Source organism: Schizosaccharomyces cryophilus (assembly GCF_000004155.1).
Source record: "Schizosaccharomyces cryophilus OY26 unplaced genomic scaffold supercont4.4, whole genome shotgun sequence".
Classification (NCBI taxonomy): Eukaryota; Fungi; Ascomycota; class Schizosaccharomycetes; order Schizosaccharomycetales; family Schizosaccharomycetaceae; genus Schizosaccharomyces; species Schizosaccharomyces cryophilus.
This window is the reverse complement of record NW_013185627.1, coordinates 783,004-804,393: the sequence shown is the minus strand read 5'-3', so window position 1 is coordinate 804,393 and position 21,390 is coordinate 783,004. Positions and strand designations below refer to the sequence as shown.

Genomic DNA, 21,390 nt, shown 5'->3' with positions numbered 1-21,390 from the left:
GAAAACAATTTCAACCAACACCTAGGAACTCCGGTTGCAGATAAAAAGGTTTCAGTTTCATACAAACTTCTTGCCAATCTCCTAGATTTTCATATTCAGTTTCAAAAAAATAAGTGTTGTTCTAAACTCGAAAGAAGTTATGACAGTAGTATAACAGTTAATTATGGCTATCTAGAACATATATGTTATAAAAACATCTTAAACAAAATTTAAAATTCTCAATCATTCCTATAAGAGCAACCGCAAATTTTAGTATTGTAGTGAATTCATCAACGAATAGAGCAAACTAACTTGCAAAGACCAAATTACAAAGTTAAGGTTGTCTTTTCTATTTTTACTAGCAATATTCAGTACATGGTTCATGGTGTGTATATTTTTTTTCTTCCGTCGCGTGAATGAAACACGGTTGTTTGTTGATAAACGACGCGTCAACAAACGCGATGCGTGTTTTCATTCACGCGGTGCAAATGATTCTGACCTGTTTGTAGCTAATAAACACGCGTATCGTGAGATTATCTGATTGTTATCTGGTAGATTTGTAAACGTGAATTTCTAAACTATAATAACAGATTTGACTTTTCTTTTCAAATTCCGCGCTTTTGAGACGCGATGAAAGGATTCTTTTTTTTTCTTAGTGTACCAGAATTTTCATTTTTTGAATGCTTAAAGTTGCAAGCGTAAGGCCACGAACAGTATTGAATATCTCCAGCGGCGTATTTACCATTTTGTTCCTTCAGGTTTATTTACATGGTATGTTACGAAGATCATGCTACTATGACGCGTCGCGTGTATTAGTTAATTTGAACGCGACGCGTACCAGCGCGTTCTTCATTTGCTATATATAATCCACACCTCCTCCACTTCTATGTTTTAAACAAATACAATGTTTGTCTACAAGAGAGGTAAGTATATTTTTATGTCAATGAAGGAGAATAAATAAAGGCTTGAAAGAAATGAACTGATGGGTTTGTTTTCACGAAGATTTTAAGGTTGTTTAAGCTTCTTGAAAGACCTGGAAAACTCGGAAATCTTTTTCAGTTAAAGAAAAAGAGAGTTTGAAATCTTATTGATTCGTCCTTTGTGTCTTGCGTAACGCTGTTGTCTTGAGCTAGCTACAAATGGTCTTTATACAACGTTCCGTGGCGGAAAGCGTTATGTCTTTCATTGCCTTTTTGAGTGTTTAGAAGCAAAGCTAACCTGTTCTTATAGACGGACATCAGGAAAAGGTTGCATTTGACAAGATCACTGCTCGCGTTTCAAGACTTTGTTATGGTCTTGATTCCGACCATGTGGATCCTGTGGCCATCACTCAGAAAGTCATTTCTGGTGTCTATCCCGGTGTTACAACCGTGGAATTGGACAATTTGGCCGCTGAAACTGCTGCCACTATGACTACAAAGCATCCTGACTATGCTATCCTTGCTGCCAGAATTGCTGTTTCCAACTTGCATAAGCAAACGGACAAGGCTTTTTCTGTCGTCATGCAAAAGCTTCACGATTATGTTAATCCAAAGACTGGAAAGCATGCTCCTATGATTTCTGATGAGGTATACAACATTGTTATGAAACACAAGGATGAATTAGACAGTGCTATTATTTATGACCGTGACTTTACATATAACTTTTTTGGTTTTAAGACTTTGGAGCGTTCCTACTTATTGCGTATTGATGGAAAGGTTGCCGAGCGTCCTCAACATTTGATTATGCGTGTGGCCGTCGGTATCCACGGTGAAGATATTGAAGCTGTCCTTGAAACTTACAACTTAATGTCTTTGCGTTATTTTACCCATGCTTCTCCAACCCTTTTTAATGCGGGCACTCCTCGTCCTCAAATGTCTTCTTGTTTCCTTGTTACAATGAAGGATGATTCAATTGAAGGTATTTATGATACCCTTAAAACTTGTGCTATGATTTCCAAGACTGCTGGCGGTATTGGTATTAATATGCATAACATCAGAGCTACTGGTTCTTATATTGCCGGTACTAATGGTACTTCAAATGGTCTTGTTCCTATGATCCGTGTATTTAATAATACTGCTCGCTATGTCGACCAAGGTGGTAACAAACGTCCTGGTGCTTTTGCCGCTTACCTTGAGCCTTGGCATGCTGATATTATGGAATTCCTTGATCTTAGAAAAACACACGGAAAGGAAGATTTCCGCGCTCGTGAAATGTTTTATGCTCTTTGGATTCCAGACTTATTCATGCGCCGTGTTGAAAAGAATGAGCCATGGACCTTTTTCTGTCCTAACGAAGCACCTGGCTTGGCTGACGTTTGGGGTGAAGAGTTTGAGGCTTTGTACGAAAAGTATGAAAAGGATAATCGTGGACGTCGTCAATTACCTGCTCAAAAGGTTTGGTATGCTATTTTGCAATCTCAAACTGAAACCGGCAACCCTTTCATGCTTTACAAAGACTCGTGCAATCGCAAGTCAAACCAAAAGAATTTGGGTACCATTCGCTGCTCTAACTTGTGTACTGAGATTATCGAATATTCTGCTCCCGATGAAGTTGCTGTCTGTAACCTTGCTTCAATTGCTTTGCCTACTTTCATTAAGGATGGCAAGTATAACTTCCAAAAGCTTCACGACGTGACGAAGGTCGTTGCCCGTAATTTGAACAAGATTGTTGATATTAACTATTATCCTGTACCCGAAGCCCGTAAAAGCAACTTCCGTCATCGTCCTATTGGTTTGGGTGTTCAAGGTCTCGCTGATGCTTTCTTTGCACTTCGTCTTCCTTTTGAATCTGCTGGTGCGAAGAAGCTGAACATTCAAATCTTCGAAACTATATATCATGCCGCTGTCGAGGCTTCTACTGAATTGGCTGAAAAAAATGGACCATATGAGAGTTATGAAGGCTCTCCTGCTTCTCAGGGTATTTTGCAGTATGACATGTGGAATGTTACTCCTACTGAATTGTGGGACTGGGCTGGTTTAAAAGCTAAGGTTGCCAAGAACGGTCTGTATAACTCTTTGCTGGTTGCTCCCATGCCTACTGCATCTACTTCTCAAATTCTTGGATTCAACGAATGTTTTGAGCCTTACACTTCCAACATGTATCAGCGTCGTGTTCTTTCTGGTGAATTCCAAATTGTCAACCCTTGGTTGTTGAAGGATCTTGTTGAACGTAACTTATGGAATGAAGAGATGAAGAACAAACTTGTCATGCTCGATGGTTCTATTCAAGCTATCCCTGAGATTCCTCAAGATTTGAAGGACCTCTATAAGACTGTATGGGAAATCAGTCAAAAGACTGTTATTGACTATGCTGCTGATCGTGGTCCATTCATTGATCAATCTCAGAGTTTGAACGTTCACTTGAAGGATCCCTCTTACGGTAAGATTACAAGTATGCACTTCTATGGCTGGAAGAAGGGCTTAAAGACCGGTATGTACTATTTGCGTACTATGGCTGCTGCTTCTGCTATTAAATTCACTGTTGATCCTATGATCCTTCGTGAGCGTAACAAGCAAGTTTCTGAAGAGAATCGCTCTCCTGTTAAAAACGGAAAGGCTGAAAAGAAGGAGGATAAGGATTCTGAGGATGTTGACATTTATAATGAAAAGGTCATTGCTTGCTCTATAAATAACCCCGAGTCGTGTGAGATGTGTTCTGCTTAAAAAAAGAAAAGCTTTGATTGATTTTGTTTATGAATGACTTCCGTTTGATGTATATTATAGGTTGACCTTAATGGTTCTACTGTCTTTCCTTTCTCTGTTTTAGTGAGCTGGCTCCAATCATTTTGAATTTTGAGGTTGAGTTTTAATTTAGCAAATAAAAATTTGTTTTTAATGGACTAAATTTCATTTTAGTGGGTAGAAGTGTAGTAATAAGGATCAAACATTGCTATCGATATTATTGCATCCTGTAGATGGGTATTGTACTCAAATAACAGCTTAAGCACAGAGATAAAGCGATAGCTATGTACAGCAAAAAGAATGGTTTTTAGTATACGACATTCGGTACAAAGGAAGCTTAAGCAGACTAGCGACAGATCTGTTCAATGTCATTATGATCACTATGATGCTTTAAATATAAGTTTTCGTAATGCACGATTTAAATATGTTAAAGAGTTATGAGGTTTGTTACTAAATTAATTTTGTCTTTTTGGTTTCATTCCTTGGTGTTGGTTAATTCATTGCAAAAGCAAGGAATAGAATAGCAATATTTAATTCTAAGAATAAAAGGAGAAAAGATTAAGGAATCAAAGATGAATCGAACTGTACACCAGGAAAAGCCTTCGCTTTTAGGGAAAGCTTTAATATTAATGACAAGTTATTATGGCCCATTTTATGATGATGGTGATAATACAGGAGCCTGTTATCCAGAGATCTTTGAACTCTTTCATATCCTTGAAAATAATGGGTTCGATGTTGAATTTGCTTCTGATACTGGAGACTATGGGTTTGATTGTAAATCAGTACGGGAACCCTATGCCACAAAGGAAGCGCTAGATGTTCTGAACGATCCGGAGAGCATTTTGATGATCAAATTGAAGACAATATCTCGCTTGAGTCGTCTCAATCCCAATGACTACGATGCAGTTATCGTCTCTGGGGGATATGGATGCTACTTTAATTATTCTCATTGTAAAGATGGTCAAGGGTTTATGAAAGCTATGTTTAACAAAGACAAGGTTATTGCTACAGTTGCTGAAGGTGTTCTTTTATTAGCCTGCACTACAAGAGACGATGGTCATACCTTGTGTTGGAATCGAAGGATAACCGGTTGTACTTGGAGAGATTCAATTCAAAGCGGGGTGCATGATGTTATGAAGAAATTACATTTTCCTTCTACTGAGGATATAGCCAAGGAAAGCGGTGCTATCTTTAAAAGTTCGCCGGTGTATCATACAGGTGGCTTTGTTATCGAGGATGGAAATATTATTACCGGATCGAATACAAATAGTGCTGAAGCGGTTGCTAAACAAGTTTTGAAAACTTTGAAAAAACAAGCATTCTAGGTAACTTAAAGATCATACTGAAATTCCTAAATATCTTAGTCCGAATTCCAAGGGTATATGAATTTCCATTTACTTAATATACCGTAAACTCCCATTACGGCCTCTTGCTCTCATCAATCACGAATTATGATCCAACTCAATAACTACAAAGGTCAAGCTTTGTAAAATCGTGTGTTACTTTCCAAACGATATCATGCAAGAAAAGAACTTGCTGGACTTGGCTTTATTCTCCATAATATATGTTGCATATTAAATGATACAGTGAATAAATAAACCGTCGTGCCAACAAGGAAGAGAGAACTTTACGCGACAGAGTGTACGTAGTAAACATTTGTGAATTTCTTAAAAAATTTTGTCATAATAATAGTCTTGGTTCTCATTAATTGTCTTTCCTTAATCAATCCTTAGCATCGTGGATTTTGGTTTGATTACTATAAGTTATTTACAAAAGTAGCTAACAAAAAAACATGATGATATTCAGGTAAGTACTGGTTTTCGCTGAACTAATAAACAAGACGAATCTGGTTCTTAAAAATATAGGAAATGATATCTTATAAAATGACTATTACTTTGCGCTGTTTAGTCTCTTCAGTGAAATTATCCACTTGTATAAATTATATAAAAAGTCAAGAAAAATAATTTCCATGAACAATGCAAATTTTTGAGTTATAATTGTTAACTAAACTGACGATTAATTGAGAAGATTAGTACCTAGAGACAATGAAATAGAAAAACCCAGTAATTACTATTAGGGAAATTCACCAACAAAAAAAATCAAAATAAAAGGACCTAAAACCTATTTTACAGGATCAGAAGATTTCATAAGATTTGCTGCATTTTCTTCAGCAGCTAATTTTAAATCTTCTTCATCGTCAAGTTCCTCAGTCGGCAACGGATGGATTTGAATGCCGTAAAAGACAATACTACCCATACCAATACAGGCTGCTAAAACACACATGGCCACAGTAGCAATAGCTTTTGATGTCCAACCAGCAGGCATTTCACCAGGAGGAGCAGGAGCACCGGTCAGGTCGGATATATTGAATGCGTTTCCTGCACCGTTACCAGAAACATCAATGTTCTGCATCACACACTGGCGACGGACGAATTCGGGAGCAGTGATTTCGGGAACTCGATCAGGAGCCTCGATAAATGTAGCAACTAAACCACTTTCCATATGCCATTCAATATGACAATGCAAAAGCCAAGCACCCGGATTGTCGGCAAGGAAGCGAAGACGAACAAAACTAGTGGGAAGAATTTCGATGGTATCACGACGTACGGGGTTTTCATATACATTGTGTTCGGTTTGATCATTGTATTCACCAGCTTCCTCTTCACCTCGTTCCAGAACTTGGAAAACGTGGCCGTGCAAATGGAAGGGATGCTTTCCGGTATCATGATTGTCGATAACAACATCAACAGTTTCGTTATATTCGAAAATAAAGGCATTGGTATAGGGACCGTATGTGACGGGCTTCATGTTGTAGTCGTCATAGTCAGTTGAATTGGCAATCATAAGACCTGGAACTTTTGGATATTTGAATGATTTTTCATTAATTTCAGCATAGCTTGCTCCATCGCCAAGAGTAAAGAAGTCAAACCAGAGAGAGACATTATGATTGGCCTCACCCCAGTTAACATCATATAAAGGCTCCAACTTTGCATCATCATAGCTGTCAATCTCATTGACTGAGTCGGCGTAATTGTAAGTGGTCTCCGAGTTATATGAAAGCCAAGCGGTCACGTTAGGATTATAGTTATCAGGGATTTGGTCAAAGAGAGATTCGTCCATATAGGCCGTCATAGCATAATTACGATCAGTCGAATTTTTGGCGGTCACAAGAACGCTGTAACGCTGGGCAGTGGTTATGTGAATGGAGGATACTTCCTGAGGCTTGGTGTATACACCATCGACTTCGATGACGGTCATGTTGTGATCCTCAAGCATAACGTCGTAATTATTGAAGGCGCCTAAATTGACAAAACGGAATCGATAAGTTTTTCCTGGTTCCATTTTGAAGGTAGAGTTGACAGCATCATTTATGAGACCAGTGTCGGGCACAGGTTCGGCACCAGTTGGGTTGTGCCAAGTTGTAAATTTTTCGGGAACAAGTTTGTAAAAGGGTTCGTAGTACCAGTCTGTTAAGCTGATGATATAATCCTCGTCGTAGTCGTATGGTTCATTGGGATTATTGATAACAAATGAAGTGCGAAGACCATCGGGATATTGGCTCATATCGTGAGAGTGAACCCAGTAAGTACCAGTTTGACTAGCTGTAAAGTTGTAGTAGTAGGTAGAGCCAGCAGGAATAGAGCACTGTGTCATTTGTGGGACACCATCCATATAGCCATTATGGCGCTGAAACATACCATGGGAGTGCAAGCTACAAGTACGGTTGTCACGAAGTTGATTGTTCATCTTGATGATGACTTGATCGCCGTAATCGACGACAAGTGGGTCAATGGGCCATTTATTATTGACGCCCATAACCCAACGAGGATGGCCGGATTGGTCAACGTCCAAATTATCAATATCCGTGACATTCCATTCAAACAAGCGGGTTTTGGCTAGAGCACTTTTCCATAGTGCACTGAAGATCAACACCAAAGACAAAAGGCCTTTTTTGGTAGGAAAAGGATTAGCAAAGGTCATTATGCGATTAAATACAAACAAACAGTCTCCAAAGAAAGGATATCAGTATAACTTTAAAATGAGTTTGATAAACCAAAAATAAACTAGAAGAAGAAAAGAACGAATATATAAACAATAAATGTTAAGGAACAGGAAACCAAAGAGCTTAAGCTAATGCTCCTGAATAACAAAAAATAAAAGAAAAAGAAAAAGAACAAAGTTTGGGTTCAACAAGGTAAGGTCTTTTGGGTTTTCTACCTAAGCCGGCTTGATCTGATATAGAGGGTGGGCATCGCTGCCCTAAGGACTTTATTTTATACGCAGATTTTCTCATCTGATTATTTTGTCCACTTTGTGTGTGGTGTCTAAATTTGCACTCCTCCTCCTTTGATGATCAAGAAATGCAAACTTGGACACACACATAGCCAATCGGAATATCCATGGTAACGTGCTTTAGTTATCAGATCATGCCAGATGGAACCAGCATTGAAACCCAAATCATCAACCTAAAACAGTTTAAAATGGGGTGAAAAGCCTCCATTGTTGAGACCCATATCAGATTTAAGGAAGAACTATTAAGCTCCGTTATTCTGATAAAGTAGTATAAACGAGGTGGAGTGAACTTTTTTCGTCCAACGTGTGTAAACAATCAATTTAGGAACGAACTTTTCAAAGTAAACTCAAAAAAGAAATCGAAGAAATATGGGAAACAACGTGTTTTCTGTCCCGATTTACTTTATCGTGCTGCGTGAAACACTAGAAGCATCTATCATTGTGTCAGTGCTCATGTCATTTATCACACAAACGCTGACGAGCAACGAGGGCAAAGTATCAGATCCAAAACTAAAACGTAAATTTATGATACAAGTGTGGGTTGGATCATTTGTCGCACTATTTATTTGCTTGGCTATCGGTGGTGGATTTATTGGTGCCTTTTATGCACTAGGTAAAGACCTTTGGGGTAATTCCGAAGAAATATGGGAGGGTGTCTTTTCACTTGTTGCAGTCATTTTGATTACCGTTATGGGATTTGCAATGCTTCGTGTTTCGCATCTTCAAGGTAAATGGAGAAAAAAGCTTATGCGTAGTATCGCGAATCGAAAGGCTCGTGGTATTAGTAGTTGGGGTAAAAAGTACGCCATGTTTTTGCTGCCCTTCTTTACAGTGCTTCGTGAAGGCCTTGAAGTTGTCGTTTTCGTTGGTGGTGTCGGTTTAGAAACACCGGCCACTGCCTTTCCTCTCCCTGTTGTTTGTGGTCTCATCACTGGCTGCCTGATTGGTTATTTCATTTATAGAGGTGGAAATGTAATGAACTTGCAATGGTTTCTGATTGCCTCTACCTGTATACTCTATCTAATTTCTGCTGGTCTCATGGCTAAGAGCGTCTACTATTTTGAGCTTGATCACTATAGTCGCCTGACCGGAGGTGACTCCGCTGAATTGGGTGATGGACCTGGTTCCTATCCCTTTCAACAAGCCATTTGGCACGTTAACTACGGAAATCCCGAAATGAACTCAAATGGTGGATACATGATCTTCAACGCCATTTTGGGTTGGATGAACACTGGTACTTATGGTACCATTCTTAGCTATATTTTTTATTGGTTGTTCGTCGCCGCCTGCATGGTGTTAATGTGGTGGAGAGAGCGTCGCTTCGCTCAGAAAGCCGCTGCTGCTGGTATTAAAGGCGGCAAGGATCTAGAGGCAACTGGTTCTACCTCTAGCGAACAATCTAAAAAATCTTCCCTTGAAATCCAAGAATTGAAAACTACCAATAAAGTGGAAGAAGAAATCAAGCAACCGGATACTATTGCAGAAGTCCGTCAAACTGCTTAGTTCATGTAATTTTTCCCTCTTTATGCGATTCCTTCTTTCCTTTTGTTTCCCCCTTTTCTTTTAACATATTAAATTGTTGCCTTATATCTTATTTTATATACTTGCATACTAATATCTAGTTGTTTCACCACAATATGTTTAATCCTTAATGAAATCTGGTTTTTTTTGGTAACGCATCACTATAAAACAAGAGCATAGAGGAGTCTTAAAAATATCATAAATTATATCACCTCCGTTGTTATCGTTTCCTTTCGCAAATTTTCATGATTGACTTTTATTTGCTTTATTGGATCTGATAATTTTACAGTCTCACAATGTATCTATACTATCTAATCAAAACAATCAAGGATCTATGGAAAAAGAACAACAAAGGACTCTTATCAGATCGTTTTTCTTTCGCAGACATACATAATTACATACATCACTGAGGAACAAAAATGATGAAAAGAAAATGGCTGCATATTTCTTTTTTTTTTTATTATATCCTTCGATTGTAGTTTCAATCCTACCAACTATTCTTTTCCACTTTTACAACCCAATTTTATCTGATCAGAGTTGTTTATTAAACCATAAACAATATTTATTTTTCGGTGACGACATATTCGTAGTGACTGTTGCGAAAAATTTAATCCCTTTCAGTTCAAATGTTATTTTATTTTACTTTTTATATCTCTTAAATAGAATTTCGAGATCAATGTGCCTCGTTATCATTATTTTCGATTTTTAAGTATCTGATCTTACTAATTCAATACAACGTTGTCCCTGCAGCCGTCATGTAATAACGAAATCGTAAACACTTGAAAGGATGTAAGGAAAAAAACTGTGTTGATAGGTTTTGTATGATAAATTATACGGTAGAAACAAACCTCGGGATATTAGAAAAGACACTAATTGTCAACATGGTTTACTCGAGTAGTTTATTGAACGACAATCCTGTCCAGTACGGACATTAAATAAATAAAAATAAACACCAATATTTGGTATGGAAACACAGTATAAGAAACTATGCATACAATTCTTTGTCTCAATCGAATTCAAAATTATTTTCTTGTAAAGCGATTCAACTGAAATATGGGAAATACTAATTCAATTACAAGAATCTAAACAGAAGTTAAAATTTAATTTGAGCAACAAAAAGAAGATTCATAAAAATAATTTATAGGTTATTTTGTTCCTAAGGAATCCGTGAAAGCTGCTTTTTTGTTGCAGGCTGTTATCCAATAGTCTAATAAAAAGCAGTTAGTTAATGTGTCTGCAGTTTCGTGTTTTGTTCGTTTGCTGTTGCTGTATGAATACGAAAAAATCCATGGAAAGTGAGTAACTTTAACGGTATGAAAGTAAGTTAGTCATTTTCAAGTAAAAAATTGTTAACAGTTCACAGAAAAGTGAGATCTGCTATGTAAACAAACGCGAAACTAGCGAAACTTGTTATTTGTTCCTTGTGACTCAAACGTATCTTTAACGATTTATTAACAATAATCGCTATAAGAGATAGCGTAACTGAACCCATCACTATCCTGAGCAAAAATGTTGCGTAAGTGATGCGAAATTTCTTGCTGGAGTTAACTTTTTATTTCTTCAATTCCTGCCAATTGGGCTGATTTTGACTTCCATTTTGTGCTTTTGGAATGACCAGGTAGAGCTTCTTTAGTTTTGGCTGCTACTTCTGATGAGTTTTGCGTTTGCGAAATTTTTGCATCGAATACGGATCGACAGCTTGGTATTTGACGCTCTTTTGCTAATTATTCGTTGAAATTTCTCTTTATTTGTTTTAGATGTCGGAAAAGGAGCTGAAATTCGATTCAAGCGACCCTCCTGCGTACAACCATGCTAATGTTTACAATGTTGACCTTGAGAAGGGACTTCCTTTGTATACACCAAAAGACATAAACAAAACTTCCAATTCAACTTCTGTCAAAGCCAAACAAAGCAAAAAAACGATAATTACTGAATTTGATAGCTTCAATGATTTCTTTACCGACTTTAGGAAGAAGACAGATCATTATTTCCCTGAAAATGTAGTCGTTAAAAGTAAATCGATGTTTTTCTGTTTGATATTGGCTTTATCATTCCTTTGTACATTAGCAATCTCCTATCGTTTCGAACTATTTTCTTTTCTGAAACAAGTATATATGGAAAATGGATACAGTTTGGCCCTTCTTGGACCTTTAGGCATTTGGCTTGTGATATGGGCAATATTCTTTGCTCTTTTCTATGGTAAGTGGAGCATTGTTGTTAATAGCAAACGTTATTAGAATGTGTGTTACTAATAAAGCCTAGCACTTATTTGGCCTTTCATATTGACAATACGGATTGCCGCTAAAGTTATAATCTTTATCGTGGTTGGTCTTGGTAACGGTCTTGCATGGTTCGTTAGTGTTGGCTTCGAAGGTCTCGCATGGTTCGTTGGTGCTATCTTTTGGGGAATTTATAACGTTCTTGTTTTTGGCCTTGGAATGGGATTTGAGCGCTCAGCTGAAAACACCGGTTCGCCTACGCTTCCCAGATATCAACAGAGAGATGATGCATTAGCTCCTCCGCCGACAAACACGAATGAAGAAATCGAGCTTCAGAGCAATCCTACCACTCAAAGTTAATGCCTACTTATTTGCCTTTCTTTTCTCACGAGTCTTAACTCTTCCGATTGAAAGTCAGTAAATGAAAAAGAGAACATTACAAGCGGTTTATTCCGATGAAGGTTTATTTCTATGCTTTTGATTTGTATTAATATAAATGGAAATGACGGAGAAAAGTGGACAATAGAAAGGCATGCATACAATCCGCTCATTGAAAGGAACCGTAATCTGAGATCATTGGCATCATACTAGGTTCTTAATGATTATTATTACTATTATTCTTATTCTTAATTGCAATTGAATACGATCGTTCCATTTCTTTTCATTGAACTTGTAATTAGTCTTTTGTCACTTGTAAAGGAACAGCTTGCAAAAATTCTATCGAGAAAACGGTTGCAAGCAACAGTAGTAGACGTATTAAAAAAGAAAAGCAAAAAAAGAAAAGCCTACAGCACCCCGGATTCCCATGTTGTCTCCAACCATAGTACTAACGAGGCCCTCAGACGCTTAACTGCAGTGATCGGACGGGAACTGGTGTTTTCGCCTAGGTGTGGCCGTAGACGAAAGTCCTTTAAAGTATGAAGGAATATTATCCTTAAGTTAAAACTCAAATTCATAAATTACGAAGAAAGAAATGCATCTCTGCTTCTGAATCATTGTTTTCATTGATATGTAAAGACTAATATATCGGTCCAAAGAAGGCCGTAAAGAAAGGCAACGTATGCTTCCAATACTATGAAGAAATAAATAAACATATATAAATAATCCTACAGCATAGGGAAACGTTTCTAGAATACTAGGGCTTCCTGGGAAGGAATGCAAGAAAGGTATGAATAGACAAAAGATCCTTTCGATGCTGCTGTTTCATTCTTTGTCATTCATAGAGGAGCCGAGAGCAACATCATTCATTACGAAGTGCAAATTCACATGTTGACCATGCTTGATCATAAAAATTTCATTTTTGCGGTGTTTTCACGTCTTCATAAAAAAAAAAACACTTGTCTTAAAAGGAAGCACGTCGGCCACAAATGCGCAGACGCTTTACACCACCATCAGGAACAATGATCATACGGACATGCGTCTTAGGAGTAGAAACGTTATCAAGATCAAAGAAGGTATGTTCCATATGAGGACCGAGTTTTTGAGCTGTTAAGATGGTCTCCCAAATACAATGGGGACCAGGGACATGGTCAGGAGAGTCAGTTGCCTCCAAGATGACTTCCTTGGGATAATTGCCCTTGAAATGATTGGTATCGACAAGGACATCATCAATATAGCCTTTAGTACCAAGTTTCACGATAACCCAATCAACATGACCAGGCTCTCGGCTCCTAGCTGTTTCCCAGCCATCGCCCATGTTAACGCCCCGGCCAGGCAAGATAAGATTATCTTTTCGTCCAAAGTGTTGGTCACTGCACTGAACCACTAGACCTCCCAGGTACATATGAGCCAGATCCAGACGAACGTCCAAGTCGGCAGGGAACACAGGAGCAACATTCCCGTACACACGGAAACGAGCGATTCCCCCGTCGGGATACATTTGTAAACGTACATGTGTATAGCTTTGATCCGAAGGCGTTTTCAGCCGGAAAAGATGTCGCTGAGAAGGTCCGCACGATACTTTGGGAAGAATCGGGGTCCAAAATGCATTAGTATCGGGAACTTTATTGGGAGAAAATGTAGCTTCAACACTCACAGCCGGCGCATGGTTACCAATAAAGTAGGCTGTATCGATTTCAATCCCAGCAATACGACCACTGGAAGCACCTACCTTGGCAATCACCCAGTCGGAGGGTTCAGAGTTATGTCTTCTAGTTTCCCATCCATCATACCAAGCGCCAGTGTCTACAAAGACACCTTCCCTGCGAATCGGAGCAGTAGGCGTAATTAGATTTTCTGCTGATGCGAAAAAGTCATCACTTCGGGCAATAATTTGACCACCTAAATCACGAGAAATCAAATCCACGCAGTTTTGAGAGAAAAATGCATCGCCGATCTTGGGTGCGATTTGTTCAACAGCTACAGTAGACATCTTGTAAATGTTCACTATAGGAGATCTTACTAGACAATTACAATTATAAGAATCGCTCAAAGACTAACACCAAGCAAAAATAAAAGTCAAAAGAAAATTTAAAAACTGAGAAGAAAAAGAAAATCCCTTTATAAACGCTTGATAATGTTTTGGAATCTTATAGACGCAGTATCTTAACCCTTTGTATCTGGAGATTTATATAAAACAAACAAATACCTCTTAGTACGATTAGACAAAATTTCAGTTGGCACAAACGGTGGGCTCTTATTTCAATAATTAAAAGGTGTTTTTCAACTGAAAAAAAAAACTTGTAATGATTTGGTAGAAAGATTGTTTCCAAAATACTGTCTGGGCAGCATTCTCTATATATGTCTCTTCAGTTTAGATTAAAAGGTAACCGACATTTCGGGAGATTCTATAACGGAGATATTCATTTTGTTTTCTTCAGTAATGACACATTTAACCTGAAAAAGTTTCGCATACCGTCCTAATCACCTGTGTTTCGAAGTTTTATCCCAAGGAAAAGAGAAAAGAAGGAAACAGTTATAAATAAGGACGAAGTAATCGAAGTTCATTCTTAATCTTGAGTCATTTTTAAAGAATTTGACGTTTGTTTGATTTCTCGTTCCTTCTCTAGAATCATCTCACTTTGAATTTTAGATTGGTTTTTTGGTTTGTTTTCAACTAGAAAAGCTTAAGCTCTTTTGGGGTTTCACAAAGCCAGCCAATTTACTTAAGTTTTCTATACAGGTTCAGCTTTTCTATTACCGCCCTTCTTTTTCGCTAAATTCCACATGGTACGCATTCTTATTATAAATCCCAATTCTACGGGTGAAATGACCAACAATGTAAAAAAGGTCTTAGCTTCTTGTACACCGCCGAATGTCGAATTGCATTTCCTTACTTGTCCTCCAGAAGGACCCGCTGCTATTGAATCCATGTACGATGGAATTATCTCGACATCGGTTGTTATGAAATATCTCAAGTGTCATCCTCCTCAATGCGATGCCTTCCTAATCGCTTGCTATTCGGATCACCCTCTGGTTTCTGCCTTGCGTGAAGCTTATAGAAAACCTTGTCTTGGCATTATGCAAGCCTCGATTTTCATGGCTTTGTCGGTGGGTCGTAAAGTAGCGATTGTTACAACAACAAACCGTTATGGACCATTATTAACGGCCGGTGTTCGGGCCATGGGTATTTCTGACAGCGTTTTCGGTGGAGTTGTGTCCACGGGTTTGACTCCCTTGGAACTTGAATCGAAGCCGCATACTGAAGTAGATGCTCTTGTACAGCAGAGTTCTCGCAAAGCAACCCAAGAAATGGGTGCAGACGTTATCTGTCTCGGATGTGCTGGAATGGCTCATATGTTAGATGTTGTTCAACAAGCAGTGGGCCCTGATATTCCCGTCGTTGAAGGAGCAAAGGCTGGTGTTGGCATGTTGACTTGTCTTGTTCAAATGAATTTATTTACTTCTAAAGCCGGTGCATATCAAGCCATTCAGTTCTAGTTAACAATTCCAGCAAACGTAATGCTTTAAGTTGGTAGAGTTTTATTTTTGCAGCATTTCATAGATACTTACCAACTAAAACGCTTTAGCATATTGTATTATACAAAATAGATTTTTCCTAAATGTTAACTAAAACTGAAAATTAAGAAATATTTCACTAACTATCTCAAAGCAAAATTTTGAATAACGAATTAAATACAAAAAAGGACTCCAAACAAACAATATCAGTTTTGGAAATTTTTGTCAGATGAATGAGAAAGGCTCAAACCATGAACTTTTAGAGAATAATTATATTCTGAATATACATAAAAGACTTTTTTGTTTTGTAAAAAATACAATCACTTAAATAACAAAAGCGCCGGGGCTTGATATAATTGGTAAAATCCAACGACTTTAAATTAAAGTAACACAGAAATCCATAAAAAAAAGAAATAAAAACAGAGAAAAGAAAAAACGTTGAATCATAACCAAAATAAAAAAAAAACAAAAAATGTAAAAGGCGTCGATAATACACTAACTTCTCTTGGTAATCTTGTTCATAGACATCAGAAAGCAAGGGATAGAAAAAGTAAGATTATTCTTCAACTAACATGTTGATAAAAGAGGTTTTCCATGTTTGCTTTCGTATCCGTTTCCCAGAAAAACTGCTCCAAACTCATAGCAAGGCTGGGAATGAGAGGCTTTTCATCCTCTGCAGTCATCCAGTTGCTAGCATCCAAAAATCCGGTTTCTGGGGGACCGTATAGCTCAGATTCATTCTTTGGAGCATGCCAAGACAGAGAATCAAACAAAAGGGGGTTTTCTTGTTCGTAGTATGGTAAATATTCGGATTGAGTCATCGTAGTTTGGTCCAGTGAAATCCCAAGTCCATTCAATTGCCTTGCCTGTTCAGCTTTTTCGGTAGCGTCGTCCGGAGATCGACTGTTTGATCTAGACGACGGAACATTAAACTGAAGAAAGGGAATTTCTTCTACAAGATATTCATCGTCAATTCCCTGACTAGTCAATTGAAAACGTTCAGATACCTTCGCTTTCAAGCTAGTTAAGAACGAAAAATCTTTATTGGAAAAAGAGGACCCGTCTCTGAGGTGCTCAAATATCTTACACATATAACGTAAATCATTATAGGCTGTCATTGCATATTTTGTTCTTGGAAAGCTTAAAGCATAAGCTCCTTGGATAATGCCTGCGTTCAAAGAATGAAATCGAAATACCCACCAACGAAGAGGCTCGATGGGAACTAAGCACATCAATGAATAAAGGATTTGGATGAGATCATGGGAGACAGAAGTGCAAAGAGACAAAGACTTGGCGTACTGATTCCTTTCTTCGGTACGCGTAATGGCACGTACAAACCAAGGGCGATGCAAGTACAGTAGGGACTGAAGGATGATAAATTTGATAGAATACTGTTCCATGATAACGATTGGAGAAGCGTTCTTTGTATCTTCGGTAACTTGAAAATATTCTGGTAGCTCATTTTCCAAATCCAGTAATTCTTTAGTTAAAGTCTGTACTTCCGAGTAACTAGGAGGAGTGAATTTGAAGGCCCGATTTAAGACATTCGCCAAAAACTTAGATACTTTAGCTTTGACAATAGTAAAACTAGCTTCGGTTCGTAAAGGAGACGGTTCTGGGATGACTGGACTATCAGGTTTGATGCTAGCATCTGCAATATTGGAAGGAGGCAAAACGTTGGTTTGATCGTTACTAATCGCATATGGTCTTCCTAAACTCATCGAAAGCATTCGGTCCAAGAACAAGAGCTCTGCCCAAATCATTCGACGCATATGCAATTGGAACGCGGAAAGTTCAAATACCTCTCCGTCACGGTGCATTCCCATGGCAACAGCAATACGTGCGGCCGTTCCAATACAGTTCCAGGAAAAGTTTGTACGTTCAAGACAATCACAGAAGTATGAGTACTGGCACATGAGGATGAGAACAACGACAGCATCGACAGAAGGGACGAAGGAAGAGTACGAGATATCAAAGCAGAGTTGAGCACGAAGGTAAAACTCATGCGCTAGCGATTTTTTGTTTCGAACCAGCGCCGGAGAAGCAAAAAGCGTACCGAGACAAAAAATCATATAGGTAAGGGCAAGGAAACGAGGTTGGGGCGGAGACCGAGAGGGATCCTGAGCGTATAGAATGAGACGAGCCTTTTCAAAGGAAGGGCGATGTATGACATGGCAGCTCCATCCTACATTGTCAAAATAGAGGTCTAAAAGACGGACAGCAAATTGGGGGACTGGGAGCATGTCGCATAAATTGGTTGGATTTAATACGTCGGGAACGCGATGGCTCCAATGGAGAAGGGAAGAAGAAGAGGAAGAAGGGTATAACAAAGACCTTTGAAGGGTAAAAAATTCGTCTTCTTCCAAATTTGGGTCCGCTTGAGGGATGCAAGATCGACTGGAAGAGGCACCATAATAATTGAAATGGCCGTGAGAACTTACTTTGAGACGGCCAAGCATTTGCGAAACGTCTGCAAGCTTTTTTTCCTCAGACGGTGAAGATTCTAGAATGGTGTCATTGTTTTCTGTCACCATGGACTGGTTCTGGGATGCTGATGATTGAGTCTGCGCAGATGACGATGATGATGGTGGAGGCTGCTCAGCCGGATCCAAGTATTTATCAAATAAAGACTGAATTACTTCTTGATCCTTTTCAGCTACGAACAGGGAATCATGTTTTTCATCGTAGGACTTGACAGCTTTGTGTAGCTTGGAAATTCTAACTAACAATAGCTTGATCAATTTATCACTATATCCCAAAAAAGGGAGTTGTTAGCAATGTAAAAAAATTCAGTGGAGGAACTACGGAAGAAAGATTTAACGGAAACCGAAAACAGATTCTACCAAGCCGGTTTGGTTCACGAGCTCAGAACTCGCCTCCGTCCACCGACCATAAAAAAAAAGGACCTACCTCAAAGAAATGACAATTCCATCTGGGCATAAATGGGCAATTCCTCGTTTTCGACAATTGGAACAAGGCCAAACACGATCACACTAGAACGTTAGTCATCCATTTTCCAGTTATTCCAAAGTAAAAGTACCTTTAATTTCAGACGATGGCATTCTCTACATGAAGTGATTTTTCGATTCCTTCTCGTACCTGGCCTTTTTCCAGGAGTGCTCATTTAGGTGCTTTGGTTAAACGGGATCCATGTTGTATGGAGATAACCTGGAAGCATCTCTATGCCTATCTACTGGTTCTTGCTAAGGGGAGACGCGTAAACTAAAGAAAAGTAAATACAAACTACAGAGAAATCAAAAGAAACGACAGAGAAAAGAAAAGGAAGAAAAAAAGAAATCAAGTCCAACTTGTTGTTTTTGTTCTTTTTCTCAATGTCCTTTGTTTACTTTTCTGCTTATCAGATTGTCCCGCATATGAGTAACGTGCTACCTATGATCAGATAAGATCTTGAAACGAATCGTAAACAAACAACTTGATTGTACAAAAGTTGCAAGGAATTCAGTGTGAACCCAACGAAAGTGAAAACAGTTACATTTGTTTTTTCTTTATCTTTTTCTTTTCTTTTCTTTTCTTTTCTTTTCTTTCTTTTCCTATGTTCTTAGGTAAATTTTAGGAACAACGAGTTGATAGAACGTCATTATCTTTATTTCAGATTCCGGTATCGTGGATGAGATAGAAGTACCGATATACAGGGTCGTGTTTCTTTCTTTTTATACCAACGGAATCTTGTTACAGTTTGTATTAATCGTTTGCCAAACAGTACGTTCGTTCATTCATACAAGGTAAGAAAAAGCAAGGAATTATGAGGAAAAGGAATTTGTCGAAAGAAAATGAAAAAGGAAAAACAAATGTAAAAAGAAATGAAAAGAACGTCTAATAATTATTCGAATTTATTTCCTTTTGTTTTCCACCCATGTATGCGTTTATCGAGATACTAACTCATTTAGTGTTTGTGTGGTATTTTTTATTGTTGTTTGTTGTTGGTTTATAAAAGCTATTAATATGGTCGTCGCATCTCGCAAGATTGGAGACACCGTAGTCTCTCCTATTGGTTTTGGATGCATGGGTTTGCATGCGATGTATGGTCCTTCCTCTGAAGAAGCGAATCAAGCTGTCTTAACCCGTGCCGCCGACATGGGCTGTACCTTTTGGGATAGCTCCGACATGTACGGCTTTGGTGCGAACGAAGACTGCCTTGGCCGTTGGTTCAAGCAAACCGGTCGCAGAAAGGAAATCTTCCTTGCCACCAAGTTTGGCTACCAAAAGACGGAAGAAGGCGGTATCTTGAATAATACCCCGGAATACATTCACAAGGCGCTTGATATGTCTTTGAAACGATTGAATGTCGATTCCATCGACTTGTACTATGTTCACCGCTTCAGTGGTGAAACCCCTGTCGAAATTATTATGGAGACTCTTAAGGGTTTTGTTGAAGCCGGCAAGATCCGCTACATTGGTCTTTCTGAATGTAGTGCCGAAACCATTCGCCGTGCCTGCAAAGTTTACCCCGTTAGTGCCGTTCAAATTGAGTACTCTCCTTTCTCATTAGAAATCGAGCGTCCTGAAATTGGTGTTAAGCAAGCTTGCCGTGAAAACAACATCACAATCGTTTGCTACGCTCCTCTTGGTCGTGGTTTCCTTACCGGTGCTTACAAATCTCCCGATGACTTTCCCGAGGGCGACTTTCGCAAAATTGCTCCTCGCTACCAGAAAGAAAACTTTTATAAAAACCTTGAACTTGTAAAGAAATTGGAATCTATTGCTGCTAAAAGCAATGTCACTTCGGGCCAGCTCAGCTTGGCTTGGATTTTGGCTCAAGGCGACGATTTCCTCCCTATTCCCGGCACAAAGCGTATCAAGTACTTGGAAGAAAACTATGCTGCCAAGGACATCCAACTCTCTTCGGAGACTATCAAAGAAATCCGTGAAGCTTCCGACAGTGCTGAAGTCGTCGGTCAAAGATATCCTCCTGGCCCAGGTGCTAAGATGTTTATGGATACACCACCTTTGTCTCAATGAAGAATAAAGGAACCTTGTATACTACTACTCCTACTACTCCTTCAAGATTTAACGAACTTTCATAACAGATCGATTCTTTCCTCATGTTCAAAAAAGCAATCACAGATGCTGTATTCCATCTATGCTTTCTCATATTTTGATAGCTATTGTTTCTTTTTTCAACACAATTTTTAATAACACTGTTTGCAATCTTCATCTGGTCTACAACATTTGAAACCTTACTGTACTACTATAACCAATTATACCTCACTTCATCATTTACGAACAATAACTACATTTATCACACACAAACTTTCTTCTATAGCCGGAACAAAACTTTTCATTGAGAAACCTAATTTTCGACAGCGGCAGCACCACGCAAGAGACCAGTTCTGCGGGCAGCAATAAGACCAGCCTTTTGACCAGGAACGGATCCACGGGGAACAGTGGTAGAGTGACCAACGTGTTGATGGTTACCACCACCATGAGGGTGATCGACGGGGTTCATAGCAACACCACGAGTCTTGGGCCAGCAGTTGCGCTTGACCTTGTACTTGTGATAAGCACGACCGGCCTTAAGCAAGGGCTTGTCGACACGACCACCACCGGCAATGATACCGACGACACCACGAGCGGCAGAAGGGACAACCTTCTTAGAACCAGAGGGCAACTTGACACGGGTCTTGCCAGTGTCAACGTCGTGGCCAACAATGATGACATAGTTACCAGAGGAACGACCCAAAGCACCACGGTCACCAGACTTTTCTTCGACGTTGGAGGCAATGGTACCTTCAGGCATCTCACCGACGGGCAAAACGTTACCAACGGTTAAAGCAGCGTTCTTACCACAGTAGATGAAT

At 38.9% G+C, this 21,390-nt stretch overlaps 10 protein-coding genes and 1 non-coding gene across 11 annotated transcripts in view; 6 read left to right on the top strand and 5 right to left on the bottom strand.

The window, feature by feature from the left end:
• Positions 1 to 850: 850 nt before the first annotated feature.
• SPOG_02566 (ribonucleoside reductase large subunit Cdc22) lies at positions 851 to 3,820 on the top strand. Its single transcript, XM_013168508.1, has 2 exons — positions 851 to 902; positions 1,210 to 3,820. Exons 1-2 carry the CDS (start codon positions 884 to 886, stop codon positions 3,621 to 3,623), a joined length of 2,433 nt encoding a protein of 810 aa, XP_013023962.1. The 5' UTR covers positions 851 to 883; the 3' UTR covers positions 3,624 to 3,820.
• A 257-nt stretch (positions 3,821 to 4,077) lies between these two features.
• On the top strand, positions 4,078 to 5,481 carry SPOG_02565 (ThiJ domain-containing protein). Its single transcript, XM_013168507.1, has one exon. It carries the CDS (start codon positions 4,214 to 4,216, stop codon positions 4,964 to 4,966), a length of 753 nt encoding a protein of 250 aa, XP_013023961.1. The 5' UTR covers positions 4,078 to 4,213; the 3' UTR covers positions 4,967 to 5,481.
• Positions 5,466 to 7,976, bottom strand: SPOG_02564 (iron transport multicopper oxidase Fio1). Its single transcript, XM_013168506.1, has one exon. It carries the CDS (start codon positions 7,620 to 7,622, stop codon positions 5,763 to 5,765), a length of 1,860 nt encoding a protein of 619 aa, XP_013023960.1. The 5' UTR covers positions 7,623 to 7,976; the 3' UTR covers positions 5,466 to 5,762.
• Positions 7,977 to 8,110: 134 nt separating this feature from the next.
• SPOG_02563 (iron permease Fip1) lies at positions 8,111 to 9,625 on the top strand. The gene has a single exon (XM_013168505.1). The coding sequence runs from the start codon at positions 8,304 to 8,306 to the stop codon at positions 9,435 to 9,437; it is 1,134 nt and encodes a 377-aa protein (XP_013023959.1). The 5' UTR covers positions 8,111 to 8,303; the 3' UTR covers positions 9,438 to 9,625.
• Positions 9,626 to 11,212: 1,587 nt separating this feature from the next.
• SPOG_05756 (uncharacterized protein) lies at positions 11,213 to 12,092 on the top strand (the record flags this gene model as incomplete). The annotated part of the gene is made up of 2 exons (XM_013168689.1): positions 11,213 to 11,654; positions 11,718 to 12,092. 2 exons carry the CDS (start codon positions 11,213 to 11,215, stop codon positions 12,032 to 12,034), a joined length of 759 nt encoding a protein of 252 aa, XP_013024143.1. The 3' UTR covers positions 12,035 to 12,092.
• Positions 12,093 to 12,456: 364 nt separating this feature from the next.
• SPOG_16280 lies at positions 12,457 to 12,571 on the bottom strand. Its single transcript, XR_001203100.1, has one exon. It is a non-coding gene; the product is annotated as a 5S ribosomal RNA (ribosomal RNA).
• A 397-nt stretch (positions 12,572 to 12,968) lies between these two features.
• On the bottom strand, positions 12,969 to 14,045 carry SPOG_02562 (allantoicase; the record flags this gene model as incomplete). Its single annotated transcript, XM_013168504.1, has 2 exons — positions 12,969 to 12,991; positions 13,031 to 14,045. 2 exons carry the CDS (start codon positions 14,043 to 14,045, stop codon positions 12,969 to 12,971), a joined length of 1,038 nt encoding a protein of 345 aa, XP_013023958.1.
• A 179-nt stretch (positions 14,046 to 14,224) lies between these two features.
• Positions 14,225 to 15,679, top strand: SPOG_02561 (hydantoin racemase family protein). The gene has a single exon (XM_013168503.1). It carries the CDS (start codon positions 14,840 to 14,842, stop codon positions 15,551 to 15,553), a length of 714 nt encoding a protein of 237 aa, XP_013023957.1. The 5' UTR covers positions 14,225 to 14,839; the 3' UTR covers positions 15,554 to 15,679.
• SPOG_02560 (transcription factor) lies at positions 14,952 to 18,698 on the bottom strand. The gene is made up of 3 exons (XM_013168502.1): positions 18,612 to 18,698; positions 18,482 to 18,564; positions 14,952 to 18,319 (listed from the first exon to the last, which is right to left on the bottom strand). The coding sequence occupies exons 1-3, from the start codon at positions 18,693 to 18,695 to the stop codon at positions 16,135 to 16,137; spliced, it is 2,352 nt and encodes a 783-aa protein (XP_013023956.1). The 5' UTR covers positions 18,696 to 18,698; the 3' UTR covers positions 14,952 to 16,134.
• A 558-nt stretch (positions 18,699 to 19,256) lies between these two features.
• On the top strand, positions 19,257 to 20,819 carry SPOG_02559 (aldose reductase YakC). The gene is made up of 2 exons (XM_013168501.1): positions 19,257 to 19,314; positions 19,480 to 20,819. The coding sequence occupies exon 2, from the start codon at positions 19,535 to 19,537 to the stop codon at positions 20,549 to 20,551; it is 1,017 nt and encodes a 338-aa protein (XP_013023955.1). The 5' UTR covers positions 19,257 to 19,314; positions 19,480 to 19,534; the 3' UTR covers positions 20,552 to 20,819.
• Positions 20,820 to 20,882: 63 nt separating this feature from the next.
• Positions 20,883 to 21,390, bottom strand: part of SPOG_05026 (60s ribosomal protein k5) — a gene marked incomplete at both ends in the record, with an annotated part of 1,295 nt that continues 787 nt past the window's right edge. Inside the window, one exon of the mRNA XM_013168682.1 lies at positions 20,883 to 21,371. Coding sequence (XP_013024136.1) covers positions 20,883 to 21,371 — 489 coding nt within the window. The remainder of the gene's footprint in view (positions 21,372 to 21,390) is intronic.

Coding starts and splice junctions, on each gene's coding strand:
- SPOG_02565 (XM_013168507.1), top strand. CDS start 4,214: ATGAATCGAACTGTACACCAGGAAAAGCCTTCGCTTTTAGGGAAAGCT.
- SPOG_02564 (XM_013168506.1), bottom strand. CDS start 7,622: ATGACCTTTGCTAATCCTTTTCCTACCAAAAAAGGCCTTTTGTCTTTG.
- SPOG_02563 (XM_013168505.1), top strand. CDS start 8,304: ATGGGAAACAACGTGTTTTCTGTCCCGATTTACTTTATCGTGCTGCGT.
- SPOG_02561 (XM_013168503.1), top strand. CDS start 14,840: ATGGTACGCATTCTTATTATAAATCCCAATTCTACGGGTGAAATGACC.
- SPOG_02560 (XM_013168502.1), bottom strand. CDS start 18,695: ATGAGCACTCCTGGAAAAAGGCCAGGTACGAGAAGGAATCGAAAAATC. Junction 18,565..18,611: donor GCCATCGTCTGAAATTAAAG/GTACTTTTACTT, acceptor CTAACGTTCTAG/TGTGATCGTGTTTGGCCTTG. Junction 18,320..18,481: donor GGAATTGTCATTTCTTTGAG/GTAGGTCCTTTT, acceptor TTTGGGATATAG/TGATAAATTGATCAAGCTAT.
- SPOG_02559 (XM_013168501.1), top strand. CDS start 19,535: ATGGTCGTCGCATCTCGCAAGATTGGAGACACCGTAGTCTCTCCTATT.